The following is a 21,489-nucleotide window of genomic DNA, read 5'->3' on the forward strand; positions in this document are numbered from 1 at the left end:
AGTTATGATGAATGCAATGTAAGGCTGGGTTCACATATCGTGTACAAATTACGTTATAGAAGATGCCTGAAATTCCTCTGGATGCCTAAAATCTGGTTGGATCTTTGTGGTGCTAACAATGTAATGTACAATGTTGTGGAAATTTAGTGCAAATTTCATAACGTACAAAATTTGTGAATCCAGACTAACATTAATTGGTCTCAACTCAGCAATCACATGGCACCCGCACCCATATGGTAACGTAGCGCTAAAGCCTATAAATGGTAAGAAATGCTCGGGACAACCAGAAATATTACACAAAAGTGTGAAAATGTCTGGTCTCCTTTATGTAGAAAGTTCACCAAGGCTGTTTCACCTGTAGAATTTTAAAAAATCCCGTGTTTGCTTCTTGTGACTGTGATCTTAAGAGGTGCGTTATCTTTCCAAAACCCGACTCAAGAAAAGAACCCAACCTGCCAGTTTATTCCTCTGTGGATTTCACCTTTTGCACATTATTTATTAAATAAAAGAGGAAACTATAGACACAGAGCAGATCGGAGAACAGGAACTGGAGGGGAGAGAGGAGAGAGGCGGAAGGCTGGATAGTGGCGGCAGGGAGTCATGTATGGACATGCGCAAGAATGAAAACAAAAACAAAAAACAAATAAAAATAAAAAGCAGCAAAATTATAGATTATATATTACAATACAAAAAATACTTACAAACATTACACAGTAATACTCTGAGCACCTGTGAGATTTTTTTTATAATCTTGTTGGACAAAACATAAGCTTTACTCCGAGCACCATAGTAAAAACGGGTTCACAGATTTTTCGATCGTCTTCTTATTTGTTCTGGACGCTTTCTTGCATTAATATTTTCCCATGTTGTGTGCAAGGTAGAGGGGACATCTATACCAAATTTTTATTATTTTTTTTTAAATAATATTTAAAACTTTCATTTATCCACAGAAGAAAAAAAAGGAGTCCCGTTATGAAGAATCTGCATGTGTTCAAAAATGGAGACATAAGAGCTGGAAATAAAACATTGAGGAAGAGAATGCACTGTATGGGCAAAAAGTGGCTCAATATGTCCACAAGGTGAATGTTGCAGGACATGGGAAGTCCACACCCAATTTCTTTTATCTGCAAGGGTCGTCTTTACCTCTTATTTTAAAAAAGCCACAAATAATTCTAGCTAAAAGTCTATGATAAAAAAATCTTTCTTTGGTCATCAGAATATCCGCCCAGCTTTAGGTCTTTGTCACGGGTTGACCGGGGCCTTTTGGTCTCTTGCACCACCTCGATGGATGGGTTTGCTTTCTGCTCCTCATCAGCTGAGCGTCTTGAATACTGGTGTACAGGAGTGGAGGAAAAGGGGGGAGGGCATCTCCTTTTTTTTTTAAGAAGGGGGTACAGTTGGGTGGGGGATTGTCTCTATTTCTGAACTGCCTCAGCCCATAAAACATACAGGTCCCACTTCAAATCCAAATTTCTGGTTGGGTTCTCCGAAGTCCATAAACATAGCGTCCGTCAATGGAAGCTGCTCTACACGCGGGGTGTGAATCTCTAGCACAGTCTTGTCAGTGCCTTTCCTCATCTGTAGGTGAAAACACAGAATTCAATAAGTTACTGTATGAGAAGACTCCCAAACACATTATCATCCAATGTGATGGTGCTAGATATGTTGACAGACTTCACCTTTTAGGCTTTCAAGTGGTTCTCTGGGGAAGACAAGTTCTCAACCATCCACAGGATAGGCAATAACTTATAGATTGGTGGTGATCTGACTGTCGTAACACTCATTGGACTGTTGGGATCTGCACCGACCAGCTGAATGGGGCGGCAGTGTATATACCTGACTGTTGCTCCATTCATTCCATATGGGGCTGATGGAAAAAGCCAAGTGCAGCGATTGACGGCCCCATAGACAATGAGGTCAGACATGCACACTGCCACTCCATTCTGACGGGGATAAAAGTGCCCTGCTCTGACTATCAATGCTAGTCCCAGCGGTCGGACACTCACCAAATTTTCAAACTCAGACTCCTAAATATAACTTAATGTTCTGATTTTACAAATTGGATATAGCAGTCTCCATAATAAACAGACAAGTCTTTGGCATCCTAGTCTTATAATACTTACCGAACAGCCATCTCTGAGAGCCTTGATGTAAGGACTTGTGTGGAAGGAAAGGTCCTCATCGTTGGCGCCCATGAAGTGCAGTGCTTTCTGGTAGCTGTCGGTGGAGGCCATGTGCCAGCCAGCAGAGCGATGGCAGTGATACGTGAAGTTCTGACGGGCACCAACACTCAGCAGGCGGAGGAAGGTCAGCTGGACCACGCCAATGGGGTTTTTGTCCGAATCAACATAAGAGAACTGCAGGGAATTAACAAAAAATTAATGAATGAGAAAGAGATCAAATTAAGATTAAGAAAATAGGAAAAAAATAGATAAAGAATTAAGGACGATGGAATATATAAGATAAGTATGTGATAATATAAGAACAAATGAAGTAAGTAATAGAAGTCGTGAGACAGGTGACCATGGCTAATCGTCATATTTCCCTGGATTGTAGGTCTGCTGCGGGCACTGACCTTACGGCCGCTCCTGAACTTGCTGTACCAGGTCTCTCTCTTCTCTGTGCTCCACAAAGACATCTTAACCTAAAAGTGAGAATAACTAGTGAGCACAATGTCATATCTCCAACATATCCAACATAACACAGCCCTGGATCCTACTGCTCACCTTCTCAATGTCCTTGCTGGGGTAGATACAGGACTCTGCACCAGAAGTAAAGTTACAGAAGACCTTGAAGGCGTCTCGGGTGCAGCCCTGGTTTGGATCAATCCAATATTCACCTGCGAGGAAGGAGAATTACTGTTATAACAAGCCAGGTACAGAGTGCGGCCTCCTCCTCAGAGATTTACTACCTGGGCTTGGGGCTCAGTGTCTTACTACACACTGCCCCCTGGCAGCAAAAGGACAGATGTGATGGTTGTCAGATTCTGAGATCTAACCTTCATGTACTAAATCTCAAAACCTGAACACAAAGTGACAGATAATGAAAGTTAAGTCGATTATAAGTATTCATTTGTATTTGTCAGGGAAATATAAAAAAAATAATATGGAACATTGGCATGGATAGAGCGGTTTTCTAAATGTTTTATCATACACATTTTATAACATGAATAAATGCACCAGCGCTGACACTTTTTGGTTCAAAGTTTTTCTCAAACAAGTCATCCGATCAAGACTCATATATTCCTGTACTAAGCCTGGACCGACCAGTTATTTACGTACTAATCAGTGAAAGTCACATTCAGCTTAAGAAAGAATGTGGATCTCTCCATTCCTGTCCGTGGGGGCGAGGAGGAGTCACCTCTCCATTAATTCTCCACCGGGATGCCACTGCTCTCTTGCCTAGTAAAAAACAGTTGGGGGACCTGTTTATTCAGATTGGTGAGGATCTAAAAGGAACCCTTAAGGTTGTTTATATCACCTGAATATTTCTCACAAGCGTCCTTGTGTCTGTGTATTATATACATTTGGTAGCTTAATCTTCCAATGTTTCCATCGATCCCACATCAATGATCAGCATTACCAGTGCTACCAGATCACTTCTCTTACTTACCGTCTGGAAGTTCTGGGTGGCAGAGTCGCAGGTCCAGGCACGTGCGGGCTGGGTGTTCCTTTGTGCCCAATGGTGTCTTCATTAACTCAATATCTTTCTTTATAGCATTGAGGGAGCCATAGATTTCTTCCATGCCATCGGCATAGTCGCCGGTGGGTTCATCTGCCATGATCTGACTTGCATCAATGGAGCGTTTATTTTTCTTGGGCATCTGGAAAGGCAGCGGCTGGATGACTTCTCCTGGAGGTCCCTGTATGAAATACGGACAGCAGGGAATTAGACTATACAATACCAAATAGACGCTAGAGAAATCCAAGGTCGATCCATCGGGCTCAAGCAGCACTTACCGGAGCTCCGGGGGGACCTTGTACTCCCTTCTGTCCTTTGGGTCCAGCTTGTCCCTTTATAAGACAAGGGTAAAAAAATAAAGGATACAACATAGAAAGGAGTCTCACTGATATGTGACACGTGGTGCGTGAGGTATCCTACAATACATGATGAGGGTGCACAGACTATATCCGTATCCATCCATTCATGCACTATCGGTCCTCTGATAGTCCCAGAAATTGTGCGATAAAGAAAACTGATGATATCGAAGTCCTTATATATCCTAAAGTGTGCTGAACCGACACATTGTAAGAACCTAACGTCACTATAGGGAAAGATCCCGTGTATCTTACTGCAAATGAAAGTTGTAATGATATGAGCACAGATTACTCACCGTGGCTCCTTTGGCTCCCTTAGGACCTGGAGACCCCTAAATAATAAGACAAAGATCAGAAGATGAATATGATTTATCTCCAGCTTTTTATTTCCATAGCACTGACATATTCTGTAGGGTCGTCTACTTCTGCTCCACTGGGCTCACAATCTAAATTCACTTCATCTGAATGTGCTTCAGAGTAAAGATGTAATGGTGAAAATTATATAAAATAATAAAAACAGAATAAAGGACTTACAGGTTGTCCGGCCGATCCTCCGGGGCCGATAGGACCCGTGACACCAGCAATACCCTATAATAAGAAGAAAAGAGGAGTAAGACCCCAGATAAAGCACAAATATAACCCAAATGTATATACTGTATGCTGCACTCACAGGTTCTCCTTTCTGACCACTTGTGCCCTGTGGACCCGGCAGACCTCTGTCACCTTTCTCGCCTTGCTCTCCAGTTGGTCCGATGAGGCCGATAAGACCCGGATGACCCTAAACAATGATGGAAGTCAGTTACCTCAGTAATAGTAATGTTATCCCTGTGCAGAAGTAACACAATAATATTATGCCAAGCTATTAGTCACAATGTCATCATGTCCAGGTTCCGCTCTCCGGCATATGGAAGCGCCGTGTCGGGAGGACTTGATATTTAGGAAATGACATGAATAGTGCAGATATAGGATTGTCCCTGGACACATCACTTGTGTGGACCCAGCAAAGACTGAACTGTGAGGCGGTTAAGTCATAGTTAGAGGCTCCTTACAGTAATGGTGGTTGTCGACGTCACTAACACATGGGACAGTAATGGCAAAATGAATAATATGTTACATAAGATGTAGACGCGGGAATAGGGACATAACTGAAAAGGTAAAATATTGGAAAGTTTAGTATTTCCATGTTTTAGGCCCCAAAAATGTGTTTTATTCAAGGGGGTTTATCTGATAGTGGGAAACTATCTAAATTATCACTATGAGGGTAACATTGTGTATTACATGGTTGATCTGTGCACTTACAGAATGGCTGGTAATGGGAATGGCCAAAAACAAACTGTGGGTCATGAAAAAGTGAGAAGAGAGCGATGATCTGCAGGTGGAGATGACTTTACTTTATTTTTTCATTTATTTATGAGCCACGTGAGGTTTTTGAGATTATTGCTCAGATATCACTTTTCTAAAGCTCCAGTTATAAGAATATAGAAAAATGATGAAAACAGTGAGATAATGTTCATCATCGTTCGTTAATCCTCTTCTACATGATGTGATTGGCTGTGTGTGACTATTACAGTAATGTTCTGCTGCGGTTATCACCTGCACTTATCAGACGTGTAATTATTCTGACATCTACAGTGACATACAATGAAACCGACGTTCTCACCTTCTCTCCTTTGGCGCCATTATCTCCTTTGAGCCCAGGTAATCCGGGAGGACCCTGCAGGAAACACCAGTCAGTACATACTCCACTAGTACAGATTTTACCTAGAAACCTGCGGATCTGTCACCTACCACAGGTCCGGGGGGTCCTGCTTGACCTGTTGCTCCAGGGCGACCTTGTTCACCCTACAGACAAAAAAAGAGACAAGACCCCAAATAAAGTACAGTAACTGCACACATAATGTATCTGAACCCATGACTGCAGACTTCACTGACAAAAAGCAGGGTCCAAAAATGGCAGCAAATCAAGAAGGATCATTTATTTCTACAGATCACATATAAAAGTAAAACTTGATTAGCTGCTATGGGCAACACTACCATTTTTGTTGGAAGGTCCAAAGGCAGAGAATGGAGCATAAATGCCTATAGTCTTACAAGTATACACATATGCAGTAATTACATACACACGTCCCCTTACTACGTACATGGATACGTGTGTGATCAGATATCCGCCCCGTGCAGCCATGTATGCACTCTCACTACATGTGTGTGCACATACACCAATACATTTGTATTATATGAGCTGTATGCCTCATGTTCTTTAGTTTCCAATATACGTGTTATGCTATAATGCAGAGGCCGCCCGGCGCACCTTCTCTGCTCCTTCGTCTACTGAACCAGCTGCTTGACTGATACCTCTATACTGTGTGACTACTGGCAAATGTATATGGTGTCGTAGAGCTATTGAAATGTCTATTTTCTGGCAGCAGTTTGGTATTTTTGAGCAGATCACTCACCACGGCTCCCGGGATGCCTCTGAGACCATCTGGTCCTTGCTTTCCTTGAGTTCCTTGAGGTCCCACAGCTCCTGTCTTACCAGGAGGACCCACAGACCCGGCTTCTCCCTGAGACCAGAAGAAACATGGGGTAAGAGGCACAGTAATGTACGGCTGATATCAGAGTGATGAATAAGGAATCGATATACATGAGATCCTGAAGAAAGATCCAGCACATTTACCTTCGCTCCCTTCTCTCCCTGACGACCTTCAGGACCAGATGGACCAGCCGGACCCTGCGAGAGAAGAGGAGATAGAGGAGGCAAGAAATAATGAGAATATAATAAATTAGCACTGACAAGAAGGCTGACCGCTCTCAACTGTACCATCATGTCACATTATGTAGGTGATGGAGATCTGATGGGTCGGTGTCAAGATAAAATGCAATGGAAAATTAGTTTTATTGTAATTCATCTTTTACTCACTCGTTTCCCCAATGCTCCAGGAGGTCCGTTCTCTCCAGTAGGGCCAGGAGACCCCTGATAAAGTAGAACACAGTATGAGAAGGTAGAGAATGGACTCTCATTTATGTTTCCATCTACCTATCTGTCTACATAAGTCTGGACTCCACCATCGCTGGTGATGAGAACTTGTACTTGATGGGGCAGATCAGGCCCAGTAATGAAAATGTGCTCTCTAATTATATAATAAGTGTTACTGGAAAGTAATAGCTGCTACTTGCTTCAAATATTACTTTGTTCTAAGCAAACAGCCGCTATTTAAGAGATATATAAGAAAATGAGTGACGAGGACGAGAGCCATCTAAGGCCAAGTCACGACTATGACTTCTATCAGTCCTTAGTTATGTTCAGTCCTGATATGTGAGAACCATCCTGGATAAGACGTCATATAATTCTGCTGAGCTTGAAAAGTAGAAGTAATTTGAACATTACCATGTGGCAAGTATTTTTGGTTATACACAGTGATACCATTGTCAATTTGTTTAAGGGCTAATTTATACTTCTTTAGGTGTATATACCTCCTTATTTAATTTAATACACTATGCAGCCCCAGCTTATGTAATGACATGTAGTGCTGATCTATGCATTTCTATTTAGCCCATATATATTGAATAGTGTATATTTAAACATTTAGGCTACTAAGTATCTATATACCCTATACACTTTCTTGTTTCTGGGCTGTATTGATTAGGGAACACTTTTTGTTGGATAAGGTGTACTGACATATGTATCTCCTCAGCAGACAGTATATATTCTGTCTTATGTTTTACCACTGATTGTCATTTGGACTTTATTAGAATTTTAATGTATTATTAATAAAATTCATGTTTTTATTGGCACAAAGCTTCCTTTTGGTTCTATTTTTTGGATATTTGCTTTACTTTGGAAGTGCCTGTGATATAGGCTATTGTTTGGGATAATATATTGATTGCTGTATTTTGGTTACAGCGTTTGGCCATTATGGATACTAGAGCCAGGGATCAGGCCTGGCTTTCATGTATGGACACAGTCTTCAGTGGTGATACTGGACAGAATAGTACAATAGAAAGTGGGCATAAAATGGATTTAAAAAATTCTATTAAATCTCTTTTAAAAAAACGTACACGCACTTGGTGGAACAAAGCATCACTAGAAAAGTACCTGGCAAAGGGCTTAATACCCAGAGGATTGAGGGTGAGGATTATGCCATCCTTTCCTATGGATGATGATAATTTTCGTACTAGATAGGAGGAGACGTGTAATCTGTGCTCTAGATCCCTTATGGAGTTGTTGATTGGCAATAATAAGAATGGACTGGAAAAACTTGATCGTGATATAGAGGACACACGGAAAAAACTAACTGACAATCTGACTGCAGTAGAGATGGAAACATTGAATAAAGATATAGAGGCCCAATTCCCTGTTTGGGAGGAAGAAGTAAAAGAAACTAAGACAAAAAAGTTTCAGCGAGATCTTGAAGACTTCAAAAGTGGCACTGTATACAGATGGCAAAGTAACAAACCAAATGGGGAAGGCAGTATATCTAGGACATCTTCTTTATCCTCGATATCATCAAGAGAGAATGACAATATGCCCACGAATCGTATTTACAATCTGAGGAAAAATATTAATAAAAGAAGAAATGACAACTACAAGAGAAGAGACAAGTGGGCTGATAATCCTGGTAATGCAAGATTACAGGTAATTAATCTGTCAGACAAACAACTGACTGAGCCGCAGGTGGAAGTTCTAAGTCTGGGATTAACTTTCTCACCATCTTCTTCTTTTGACTCCTTCTTAGCGGTGAAAGACCTCAACCTTTTTGCTCGAAAATTGGTTTTAAAGAAATTACACAGTAGATCGGATAAAGGCATGGAATGGACGGAACAGGAATTAGAAACTATTGCTACACTAGAAGAACTCAGTGGGGAACGGGATGAAACAACAGAGAAAGGTAAGTTTATACCACCTAAACCTAAAAAATTCCCTTCCATGAACCTATATCCAAACATAGACCTCTTTGTTAAACTAGTGTCCAAAGAATTTGGAGAAATCCCTAACAAAATTACAAAAGACAATCTATCCATCGAACAGAGAAGGGCACTTAAAGAATTGAAAAGCATGAGGGATATAGTAATTAAACCTGCGGACAAAGGGGGGAACATCATCATTCAATCAACGAGAATGTATGAAAGAGAGGCGTTTAGACAGCTGAGGGACACCAGCTGCTATAAAAGACTTACATATAACCCGACTCTTTCCTTTCAGAGTGAATTACAAGAAATTTTGGAGAGAGCCTTCCAAGAGGGAGTGATCACTAAGGAGCTCAGGACACATTTAATTCCTGTTTATCCAAAGACGGCATGCATCTATTTTACGCCAAAGATTCACAAAAGTATGACGGCACCCCCAGGACGCCCGATAGTGTCGGGAAATGGCAGCTTGTGTGAGGTAATTGGGAAATATCTTGACTTTTATCTGAAACCACTTGTCTGCAATTTACCTTCATACATTAAAGACACGGGGGATGTCCTTAACAAAATTGAAGGGATACCTATGGAAGATGACATGTGGCTGGTATCTTTTGATGTGGAGTCTTTATATACTGCCATACAACATCAACATGGCATTACAGCTGTTGAATCATTTCTCCAGGCCTCAGATATAGACAGATGATTGAGTGACTTCCTTCTGGAGCTACTAAAATTTGTTTTGGAGCACAATTATTTTGTGTTCAAAGAAACAATATATGTACAGCAAAGAGGAACGGCAATGGGGGCGGCTTTTGCCCCCTCATATGCGAATTTATTCATGGGCAGCTGGGAGAGGCAGATATTCTTTGTCAATCCTATTGCATATATTGAGAAGGTCCTGTTCTGGGTTCGCTTCATTGATGACATTCTCATGATTTGGCAGGGCTCAGAACAGTACCTTCTGATTTTTCGGGACATCCTCAATGACAACAACGTTAATATTAAACTGACATGCAAGTATAGTCAGACATCATTGGATTTCCTGGATGTCCAGATCAGTAAGGGAGCCAATGGTTTCTTGGAAACTAATGTGTTCAGAAAGGAGACAGCAGTCAACTCTTTGCTGCACGCATCTTCATCCCACCCTAAAGCCCTGATTGAAGGCATACCAACAGGACAATTCATTAGAATTAAAAGGATCTGCTCTAACGAACAATTCTTTTCTGAACAGGCGGAAAATCTCTCTATGAGATTTTATGATAGAGGTTACTCTAGGCGAAGCATCAAGAGAGGACTACATAAAGCGACGAGAATGGCGCGGCCAACTCTAATGAATCCAAAGATGAAACCACCCACAGAGCAAAAGGTGAGGTTCATATCTACCTACACAGAACAGTGGAGTGAGATGAGAAATGTTTTAAAAAAAATTTGGCCACTCCTACAAACTGACAAAGATTTGAAGAGATATCTGCCAAACTACCCCTCCATTACATATCGGAGATCTAGCAATTTAAAAGACCATCTTGTACATAGCTATTATGCTGGCCCCAAAATAGAGAAGGTATTTGGATCCAGAGGACAAAAATGGGGTTGCTTTCCTTGCAAGAATTGCATTGCATGTCCTAACATTGACCATGCACTAACATTTGCCTCCAGTGATGGTAAAAAAAATTTCACCATAACCCAACATATCACCTGCAATACAACTGGAGTGATATATTATGCACAATGCCCCTGTCCCAAAGTATATGTGGGGTTGACATCTAGAGCATTAAAAATAAGGGTAAGAGAACATCACAATGACATCATCAAAGCAAAGGAAGTTGAGGATACCATTGCATTAAAACCATTGGCGAGGCATTTTAAAAGTCATCACAACTCCAATGCGAAGCTCTTGAAAGTTATAGGGATAGATAAAGTGTTTGTGGACCAAAGAGGAGGTAATTGGAGGAAGAATCTTGCACAGTTGGAAACTCGCTGGATCTCTAGAGTGAATTCAATGCAACCGCTGGGTCTTAACGAGGTGCTTAGCTATGCCCCCTTTCTTTAATGTGTGTTTTGTTTAGCGGCTTTTTATTTGTTATATATGTATGATTTTAATTATTTTCTTTTTAGTTTTTAGCTCCTGATTAGTCCTGTGTACTTGATGTCATGACCTGCAGTGTTTGGCTATATATGCAGTTCGATATTCATGTGAAGCTGGGATTTTACGTCTATCAAAATTCACCATTTCTCTACATTATATGTGTATTTATAATATATGTATGTCTGTATGTAATGGTATCTTTACTACAGGTCCTTCTCAAAAAATTAGCATATAGTATTAAATTTCATTATTTACCATAATGTAATGATTACAATTAAACTTTCATATATTATAGATTCATTATCCACCAACTGAAATTTGTCAGGTCTTTTATTGTTTTAATACTGATGATTTTGGCATACAACTCCTGATAACCCAAAAAACCTTTCTCAATAAATTAGCATATTTCACCCGACCAATCAAATAAAAGTGTTTTTTAATACCAAACAAAAAAACCATCAAATAATAATGTTCAGTTATGCACTCAATAATTGGTTGGGAATCCTTTGGCAGAAATGACTGCTTCAATGTGGCGTGGCATGGAGGCAATCAGCCTGTGACACTGCTGAGATGTTATGGAGGCCCAGGATGCTTCAATAGCGGCCTTAAGCTCATCCAGAGTGTTGGGTCTTGCGTCTCTCAACTTTTTCTTCACAATATCCCACAGATTCTCTATGGGGTTCAGGTCAGGAGAGTTGGCAGGCCAATTGAGCACAGTAATACCATGGTCAGTAAACCATTTACCAGTGGTTTTGGCACTGCGAGCAGGTGCCAGGTCGTGCTGAAAAATGAAATCTTCATCTCCATAAAGCATTTCAGCCGATGGAAGCATGAAGTGCTCCAAAATCTCCTGATAGCTAGCTGCATTGACCCTGCCCTTGATGAAACACAGTGGACCAACACCAGCAGCTGACATGGCACCCCACACCATCACTGACTGTGGGTACTTGACACTGGACTTCAGGCATTTTGGCATTTCCTTCTCCCCAGTCTTCCTCCAGACTCTGGCACCTTGATTTCCGAATGACATGCAAAATTTGCTTTCATCAGAAAAAAGTACTTGGGACCACTTAGCAACAGTCCAGTGCTGCTTCTCTGTAGCCCAGGTCAGGCGCTTCTGCTGCTGTTTATGGTTCAAAAGTGGCTTTACCTGGGGAATGCGGCACCTGTAGCCCATTTCCTGCACACGCCTGTGCACGGTGGCTCTGGATGTTTCCACACCAGACTCAGTCCACTGCTTCCTCAGGTTCCCCAAGGTCTGGAATCGGTCCTTCTCCACAATCTTCCTCAGGGTCCGGTCACCTCTTCTCGTTGTACAGCGTTTTCTGCCACATTGTTTCCTTCCAACAGACTTACCATTGAGGTGCCTTGATACAGCACTCTGGGAACAGCCTATTTGTTGAGAAATTGTCAATGATGGCCTTCTTGACATCTGTCAGGTCGCTAGTCTTACCCATGATGGGGGTTTTGAGTAATGAACCAGGCAGGGAGTTTTTAAAAGCCTCAGGTATCTTTTGCATGTGTTTAGAGTTAATTAGTTGATTCAGAAGATTAGGGTAATAGGTCATTTAGAGAACCTTTTCTTGATATGCTAATTTATTGAGACAGGTTTTTTGGGTTATCAGGAGTTGTATGCCAAAATCATCAGTATTAAAACAATAAAAGACCTGACAAATTTCAGTTGGTGGATAATGAATCTATAATATATGAAAGTTTAATTGTAATCATTACATTATGGTAAATAATGAAATTTAACACTATATGCTAATTTTTTGAGAAGGACCTGTATATTTGGTCCAATGTGGAGGGTATATATGTATTTATATTATGTATTTATTTGCACTTATATGTATTGATGTATTTGTTCACTCATTTATTATGACAGTAGTATAAATATATATGCCTCTTTAACAATGTATTTTACATAAGTATTAATATATGATGAAATTATTCACTTTTATTAGAAAAAATATTATTGTTTTTTTATATATATGGATTGATTAATTAATAATGTACACATACATAAATATATATTTTTTACACTATTATTTATATATATCACCTTTATCTCCGTGACTGAAGGCTCAGTGGGGATTTATCATGCTCTGTTATGCACTAGTCACTTTTATTCACTGCACACAATAGATTAGCACTTTAATTCTTTTGCTTCACATTATTTGATATTCCGCTTGGAGGCATAATGATCAATTCATGCACTAGTCACTTTTTTACCCAATTATGTGTAATTCTGTTAGCGAATTCCCTCTCTATCTATGCGGTGTGCGCCTGCTGAGACTCCTGGCATCGGGTCGCTATAGCAACGCGTCTCTTCTGTGTGGCTCGTCTCGCTCCCCTGCTCTGACGCGTCGGGTTGGGGAGCGGGCGATCCGCTTGTGACGCTGAGCGGAAGTGACGTCCGAACCGGCGTTGTCGATGCAAGCGCCATTACCAACCGCTGCCACCACTGCTTTATAGCTGCTATATAAACCCCTGTATGGCCACTATAGCTAAGACTACTCCCCTGGACGAAGCTTAACCGCGAAACGCGCGTCGGGGTCCATTTACTGCTCTGCTGGTACAGGTAAAACTTACTTTCACCTCTCCCTATGTCTTATGTCTGTGCATTACTTGGCATACGGTCAGTATGCTGATATACACAGTGGCATTACTTCATATGCCTCATATTTGAACATTACCATGTGGCAAGTATTTTTGGTTATACACAGTGATACCATTGTCAATTTGTTTAAGGGCTAATTTATACTTCTTTAGGTGTATATACCTCCTTATTTAATTTAATACACTATGCAGCCCCAGCTTATGTAATGACATGTAGTGCTGATCTATGCATTTCTATTTAGCCCATATATATTGAATAGTGTATATTTAAACATTTAGGCTATTAAGAATCTATATACCCTATACACTTTCTTGTTTCTGGGCTGTATTGACTAGGGAACACTTTTTGTTGGATAAGGTGTACTGACATATGTATCTCCTCAGCAGACAGTATATATTCTGTCTTATGTTTTACCACTGATTGTCATTTGGACTTTATTAGAATTTTAATGTATTATTAATAAAATTCATGTTTTTCTTGGCACAAAGCTTCCGTTTTGGTTCTATTTTTTGGATATTTAAAAGTAGAAGGTTTGGTTACAGCCCAATATTGAGTAGTTTTCTGCAGTCGGAGGTCACTGATGTCCTAGTTCATGTCCCAAATGGGAATAAGCATCTAAGATAAAGTCACATGTTTGGGGGCTTTGCTGATTGTCGATCAGGAAGGGAATAAACATTTTGTTGGGTTCAGGAGGCCGGGATTAAAAAAACAAGTCATTGGTCTACACTGATGATTAACTTTTTGATAAAACTCAACATAAAATATTTTCCGTTTAATTTCTGCAGCCCAGCTTCTCCAACTTTATTTTGATATAATACACCTTCATTCATTTATCATTTTCTTATGTCATATTTGTATTTTAGCTCCTAATAAAAATAAGACCTAAAACAACAACACATCTTATATTCCTAACAATAACAGTATCACTCCCATTGGCAGATATCAGCCGATATTAGCGGTCACTGGGGTAATAGCCACTTACTGCCTCTCCTTGTTCGCCATCTTCTCCTCGTTCACCCTTTGCTCCATCTTGTCCCTGTGAGATAACGATCATCAATAGAAACCAATTAGTAAGAATGTCCCAAATCACCCGATGTAGGGAATGTACTGGACTGAAGAGGAAGTCACGTGTGTCTAATAACTGCAAAGTTCTGGATGGCAGTGAGTGAAGGGGCACTAAAGGGAGATCTGAGCAAAGGGGCACTAAAGGGAGAAATGAGTGAAGGGGCACTAAAAAGGTGACTTCGGAGAGACTAGACACATCTACATGGAACATGATTACAAGTATGCTAATCGCAGACATGTGGTCCGCTCCCTTGCACCGGGAATGCCAGGTGCACGCTCCAGTGCTGCCACGATCCGACAGTCTGCAGTCATATAGAGAGACTGCAGACTACTGTCCTAAGCCTGGTCAACTGTAAGGTGAGAAACTGGAAGTGACATTGAAGTGCCCAATGTGTAATGTGAAACCTATGGGCCCTAATGCAAAACGCATTAAAGGGTCCCGGCCTACTATGTGATAGAAATTACCTCTGCACCCCCAATATGCACAACCCTGAATGTAGATATTGAATTTATATTATAAAAATGAATTAAAGAATGTATCCAAAAAGTCAACTAACATTTGTAAAGTTTCCATGGTGTAGAAATATATATATAGTTTTATCTTGAAGAACCTCTAGTTTGTCAGATACGCGAGTGCCTGAGTTAGATTGCTCCAGGGTGAGGAGGACCCCTCAGAAGACCACCCCAATACTATACTACAGCTGGAGCTGTCTCTTACTGATAGTTACATTAATATGCCTTCTTTATTTATGGTAGTTATGCCATCTACCATGGTGGGCACTTACTCTGGGTCCCATCTCTCCAGGGGGGCCAGGATCTCCAGGGAATCCAACAGGACCCTAAAACAGACAAGGATTGTTTTTTAACCAAGAAAGAAAAAGAGAAATATTAACATGTCGCCTGATATATGACTGCATGACAGATTGCCAATCAGTAGTCTTCTCTTTAAGAATAGAAATTAGCCAATTTTATCTACAAAATAGGTCTTCCCACTGTAGAACGTAATGAGCCTTTGCTAGGATAAGCTACCGCCATGCTATCAGTGGTCTGCTGGACCCCCACTGATCCTCAGAATGAAGGGGGACTTACTTTACAATGATCATACAGGATCTCCCTAATTAATACTCATAAGCCTCAGAAAATGTGTGTTATTTCCTGAAAAATTACTTTTTCTTGCTGGTGGTTTATTTACTTTATAATAATTCTCGCCTTGCTATTATGGGAGCAGATCTTCATGCGCTGATCTCCTGTGCTGATCTCCTGTGCAGCCTATAGTAGACTTGATTTTGTGCTTTGCAGCCAATCTGAGAAAGCAGAACTGCGGGGAAGGGAGCGAGCAGCAGCTGCAACCAATGGTGAGACAGGAGGCGTGTCTAGGAGGTGTGTCTGAGACTACTGCAGACTCCCTGCGGACACTGTAACTGTGCTGTAGTCACCAATCCCAGCTCTGCGCTAATGGAGCTTAGGAAAAAGAAGACAAGCCCCAAAATATGGAAATGATAAATAGCTGGAAAACATCACCTAATGGTTCTGATATCTCAGTTCTGAGCTCTGGATAGGATACAGCTTTAAATAATATCACAGTTTTTCCTGCATCGATAAATAAACCCTGAACCGCAGTAATGATGACTGGGCTTTCAATGATGCCATTTCAGATGGTCCAGAAGAAGTGAGGGAGAAAAGGGTAGGAGCAAAGGGGGAGGCAACTGTAGGAGCAAAGCTACACAGGCCACTGCTCCCTATCTAGCCCTACATTCAGTGGATCGGTTGAGGTCCCAATAACTGTTCACACAGTGGTGGCATATACTAGCAATGTGACATCGGTGTCCTCGGTTTATATAATTTGCTTTACCGAGACACAGTAAGATTCATGCAGCCCAATAATGATCTGCTAATGGTTTCTTACCATATATCTTTTGATAATGATTTTATAATTGTCATAAATCAATGAGTAACGACGTTCTCACCGGGTTTCCTTTGGGTCCATCATCACCAGTAGGTCCCTTTCCTCCTGGGGGTCCGGGGTCACCTGGTTGCCCAGACTCTCCCTTTTCACCTCTGTCTCCACGAGGTCCCTGACAAGTAAAGAATAAAGAGACCAGGATTAACGCACAATATTCCACTAGAGCGAGGTCAGATTCCATGTTCCCATCATGATTTTAGCTACTTTTGAAAGACACTTAATGGCAAGTTATTTCCTATGCTCCCTGTTACATTGATTTCTTGACCGCTCACCTTAGGTCCGGATTCTCCTTGGACACCAGGGACGCCGGTCTCACCAGGTTCTCCCTACATTTTGGAGAGATAAGAAAGTTTTTTTTCAACAAAACCCATTTGGGCAATTTACAGTTTAACTTAGGACAAAGGGATGGTTTTTTTTCTCTTTTTTGACAATATTTCCAAGAATAAAAAAGACTTACCTTCTCTCCCGGGGGTCCCAAGTTTCCAATTCCACCAGGAGGACCTTGAGGTCCCTGCATAGAGAAACACAATCATTAAAACAGAAAGTGTCACAATTTTTCTTTAAATGTTTTGGGCCTAAGGTGTAACGTTTCCCATTGTGGAGAGTGACATGCCAAGCATGGCATGTCAAAGTGAGGAGACTTATAAGTCATACATGCTCCTCTTTGAACTTTATGTTAAAAAAGGAGATTTTTGTGTACTCACCGTAAAATCTTTTTCTCCGAGTCATCATTGGGGGACACAGGATGAATGGGTGTTATGCTGCTGCCACCAGGAGGACACTAAGTTAAACACACACAAAAGATTAACTCCTCCCCTGCAGTATACACCCACAGGCTGGACAATCCAGAGCCAGTTCGGTAACAAAGCAGTAGGAGTAAGCCAGTTAACAAACAGAAAACATGTCATAGTCAAAACACAGACTGAAAAGAACAATTGAGCCAACTAGGCTAACAGGGAGGGTGCTGTGTCCCCCAATGATGACTCGGAGAAAAAGATTTTACGGTGAGTACACAAAAATCTCCTTTTCTCCTACGTATCATTGGGGGACACAGGACGAATGGGACGTCCCAAAGCAGTCCCTGGGTGGGTCACCAGAAGTTATAAATGCTGAGCGAGCCTACAAACTACAGATGAGACACAGCCGCTTGTAGGATTCGCCTACCGACGGAAGCGTCTGCCGAAGCCTGAAAGTGCACCTGGTAGTGCTTCGTGAACGTATGTAGACTGGACCATGTAGCAGCCTTGCAGACCTGTGCTGCCGATGCCTGGTGCCGGATGGCCCAGGACGCGCCGACTGACCGGGTAGAATGAGCCTTGATCCCCGGAGGTGCGGCGTGACCCTTGACACGGTAGGACTCTTGGATGGCGGAACGAATCCACTTGGCAATGGAGGCCTTGGAAGCGGGTAGTCCCTTCCGTGGCCCCTTCGGAAGAACGAACAAGGCGTCTGACCTACGGAGAGACGCAGTCCTGGAGACGTAACGTCTGAGACCCCTCACTAAGTCCAGAGTGTGGAGCGCCCTTTCCGTGCGGTGGGAAGGAGCAGGGCACAGTGAGGGAAGGACAATCTCCTCATTAAGATGGAAGGAGGAAACGACCTTCGGAAGAAAAGTCGGACATGTCCGCAGAACCACCTTGTCCTGGTGGAACACGAGGAAAGGAGGTCGGCACGACAGAGCTGCCAGCTCAGAGACACGTCTAATAGACGTGACAGCCACGAGGAAGGCAATCTTCCAAGACAAGAACAGCAAAGACACTTCATGCAAGGGCTCAAAGGGGGGCTCTTGAAGAGCACAGAGAACTAGGTTCAGGTCCCATGGTTCCAAGGGCATCTTGTAAGGCGGAGCCATATGAGAAACACCCTGGATGAAGGTCCTGACCTGCAATCTGTTTGCAATCTTTCTCTGAAAAAGAACCGAGAGAGCAGAAATTTGGCCCTTAAGAGAGCTGAGAGCAAGACCCAAGTCTACGCCTGATTGGAGGAATTCCAAAATGTGAGGGATAGAAAAACAGAGGGGGAAACGTCCCCGCTTCCTGCACCAGGCGAAGTATGCCTTCCAGGCGCGGTGGTAGATGCGCATAGAAGAAGGCTTGCGTGCGCGGAGCATGGTAGATATCACCGTCTGGGGCAACCCCTTCTGCCTCAGTACCCAGGACTCAACGGCCACACCGTTAAACACAGGGCCTCTGAGTTCGGGTGGTAAATGGGCCCTTGAGACAGGAGGTCTGCGCGACTCGGCAGCCTCCAAGGTACGTCTGAGACCAGTTGAACCATCTCGGCATACCATGTCCTGCGCGGCCAGTCCGGAGCGATGAGAAGTACTGGGATCCGTTCTGCCTTGATCTTCCTGATCACCTTTGTCAGAAGAGGAATTGGGGGAAAGATGTATGGGAGTCTGAAACCCTGCCATGAGAGGACGAGAGCGTCGGCTCCGAAGGCTGAGGGGTCGTGAGACCTGGCCATGAAGACGGGAACCTGGCAATTGAGGCGAGATGCCATTAGGTCCACGTCCGGGGTCCCCCATCGAGAGCATATCTGGTGAAAGATTGCGGGATGGAGAGACCACTCTCCGGGATCGAGGCTGTGGCGACTGAGAAAGTCCGCTTCCCAGTTTTCCACGCCTGGGATAAAAACTGCTGAGAGTATGGAATGATGTGTCTCGGCCCAGCGGAGAATTAGCGTCACCTCGACCATGGCCGCCTTGCTGCGAGTGCCCCCTTGGCGGTTGATGTAGGCTACCGCAGTGGCGTTGTCGGACTGGACTCTGACCGCACGGCCGGAGAGGAACGGCTGAAAATGATGGAGAGCCAGTCTGATTGCCCGAATCTCTAGGATATTGATGGGCAGCTGGGACTCCTGCGGAGACCAGCGACCCTGAGTCGAGTGGCGCTGGAACACTGCACCCCAGCCGAAGAGACTGGCGTCCGTTGTGACAACCAGCCAATGCACCGGAAGGAAAGACTTCCCCCGAGTCAGGGAGGACCTCTTGGTCCACCACCTGAGGGACTGTCTGATTGGGCGAGAGAGAAGGAGACGGCGGTCGAGCGAGGCGGGATTCCTGTCCCATACTGCCAGAATGGCGTGTTGTAAGGGACGGAGGTGAAAAACCGCAAAGGGCACTGCCTCCATTGCCGCCACCATCCTGCCGAGTACCCTCATGGAGAAGCGTAGGGAGTGAGAGCAAGGTTGAGTAAGCTTCCGGACTTCTCTCTGAAGAGTGGATACCTTTTCCGGAGGCAAAAGTACTAGACCCTGAGAGGAGTCTAAGATCATTCCCAGGTAGGATATGGTTTGGGCCGGGACTGGGGAAGATTTTTTGAAATTGATTTTCCAGCCCAGACGCAAAAAGGTATTTATAGTGACGTCTACCGCTTCTGAACAGGACCGGAAAGAGGGGCCTTTTATGAGGATGTCGTCCAAGTAGGGCAACACCACTATGCCTCGAGCATGTAGAATGGCCACGGCAGCTGCCATGACCTTGGTGAACACCCGAGGAGCAGTGGCCAGCCCGAAAGGTAGGGCGACAAACTGAAAATGGTGCCCCTGGACCGCGAAGCGGAGGAAGCGCTGATGAGACGGTAGGATGGGAATGTGCAAGTAAGCGTCTTGAACATCTAGAGATGCAAGGAACTCGCCCTCTTCCAGAGAGGCAATTACCGAGCGGAGGGACTCCATACGGAATTGACGTACACGGACGTACTTGTTGAGGAGCTTGAGGTCCAATATTGGACGTACTGAGCCGTCCTTCTTTGGTACAATGAAAAGATTGGAATAGAAACCTTGGTACCTCTCGTTCTGAGGTACCGGGATGATGACCCCGTCTTCCCATAGCGATCTTATGGCCTGAAAATACTGACGGACCCTTGCTCTGGGAGGAGGGGACTGGAAGAAACGAGATGGGGGAAGAGAGACAAACTCTATCTTGTAACCGAAGGATACCAGTTCGCGGACCCATCGGTCGGGAACTACCGAGAGCCACGCGTCCCGAAAGAAGAGTAGGCGGCCGCCAACTCTGTCGGTGTCCTTTGGCGTCTGCCAAGAGTCATTGAGGTGGAGACCTGTTAGGTCTGGGCCCCCTGGACCCCTGTTGTCTGGGTCTGCCTCTCCAAGAGGGAGAAGGTTTGTAAGATGGCTGGGAGGTTCTGTCCTTGCGCTGACCTCTCCCGGCGCCGGGTGGCGCGGAGGGAGGATTGGACCAATTGGAGCCGAAACGGAAATATCGGCCTCGGCCCTGTTGGTTGCGAAAGGGGCGAAAGGTCCGTTGCTGGGGAAGGAATTTGCTCTTTCCCCCTGTGGAGTCTGCGATTATTTTATCTAGTTTGTCCCCAAAAAGGCGTTCGCCCTGGTATGGAAGGGACGTGAGAGATTTTTTGGATCCTGAGTCCGCTTTCCAGTCCCTGAGCCAAAGGGATCTGCGGATCGTGACAGCATTGGCCGCTGCCTGTGAGGCACAGTTGGCCGCGTCTAAGGATGCGGAAACTACAAAGTCCCCCGCTCTGGCAATCTGAGTGGCCAGGTGTGAAACCTCGAGGGGTAAGTCGGCGTGTAGTGCTGTAGAGGCTAAAGACTCGGCCCAATGGGTCATGGTTTTTGCAACCCATGTGGCGGCAAAAGAAGGGAAGAGAGAAGCCGAGGAAGCTTCAAAAGCCGAGCGAGCCATCTGGTCAATTTGTCTATCAGTGGGATGCTTGATGGACGCGCCCTCGGAGGAGGATAGAACCGCCTTGGTGGCTAGCCGCGACACTGGCGGGTCCACGGAGGGTGACTGAGACCACTCCTTAGCAAGGTCCTGAGCAAACGGATACTTCAA

The 21,489-nt window shown here is 43.6% G+C and overlaps 1 protein-coding gene across 3 annotated transcripts in view; it reads right to left on the minus strand.

The window, feature by feature from the left end:
• Positions 1-459: 459 nt before the first annotated feature.
• Positions 460-21,489, minus strand: part of COL11A2 (collagen type XI alpha 2 chain) — a 163,123-nt gene continuing 142,093 nt past the window's right edge. For all 3 annotated transcript variants that reach the window (XM_077286193.1, XM_077286192.1, XM_077286191.1), the window contains 19 exons: positions 17,134-17,187; positions 16,949-17,002; positions 16,681-16,788; positions 15,499-15,552; positions 14,631-14,684; positions 6,955-7,008; positions 6,712-6,765; positions 6,491-6,598; positions 5,826-5,879; positions 5,698-5,751; positions 4,708-4,815; positions 4,572-4,625; positions 4,334-4,369; positions 3,960-4,013; positions 3,613-3,862; positions 2,727-2,839; positions 2,576-2,644; positions 2,124-2,357; positions 460-1,578 (listed from right to left, as the gene is read on the minus strand). In XM_077286193.1, the coding sequence (XP_077142308.1) occupies positions 1,432-1,578; positions 2,124-2,357; positions 2,576-2,644; positions 2,727-2,839; positions 3,613-3,862; positions 3,960-4,013; positions 4,334-4,369; positions 4,572-4,625; positions 4,708-4,815; positions 5,698-5,751; positions 5,826-5,879; positions 6,491-6,598; positions 6,712-6,765; positions 6,955-7,008; positions 14,631-14,684; positions 15,499-15,552; positions 16,681-16,788; positions 16,949-17,002; positions 17,134-17,187 (1,713 nt within the window). In that variant the 3' untranslated portion in view covers positions 460-1,431. The remainder of the gene's footprint in view (positions 1,579-2,123; positions 2,358-2,575; positions 2,645-2,726; positions 2,840-3,612; positions 3,863-3,959; positions 4,014-4,333; positions 4,370-4,571; positions 4,626-4,707; positions 4,816-5,697; positions 5,752-5,825; positions 5,880-6,490; positions 6,599-6,711; positions 6,766-6,954; positions 7,009-14,630; positions 14,685-15,498; positions 15,553-16,680; positions 16,789-16,948; positions 17,003-17,133; positions 17,188-21,489) is intronic.

This window comes from Ranitomeya variabilis, chromosome 2 (genome assembly GCF_051348905.1).
Source record: "Ranitomeya variabilis isolate aRanVar5 chromosome 2, aRanVar5.hap1, whole genome shotgun sequence".
Classification (NCBI taxonomy): domain Eukaryota; kingdom Metazoa; phylum Chordata; class Amphibia; order Anura; family Dendrobatidae; genus Ranitomeya; species Ranitomeya variabilis.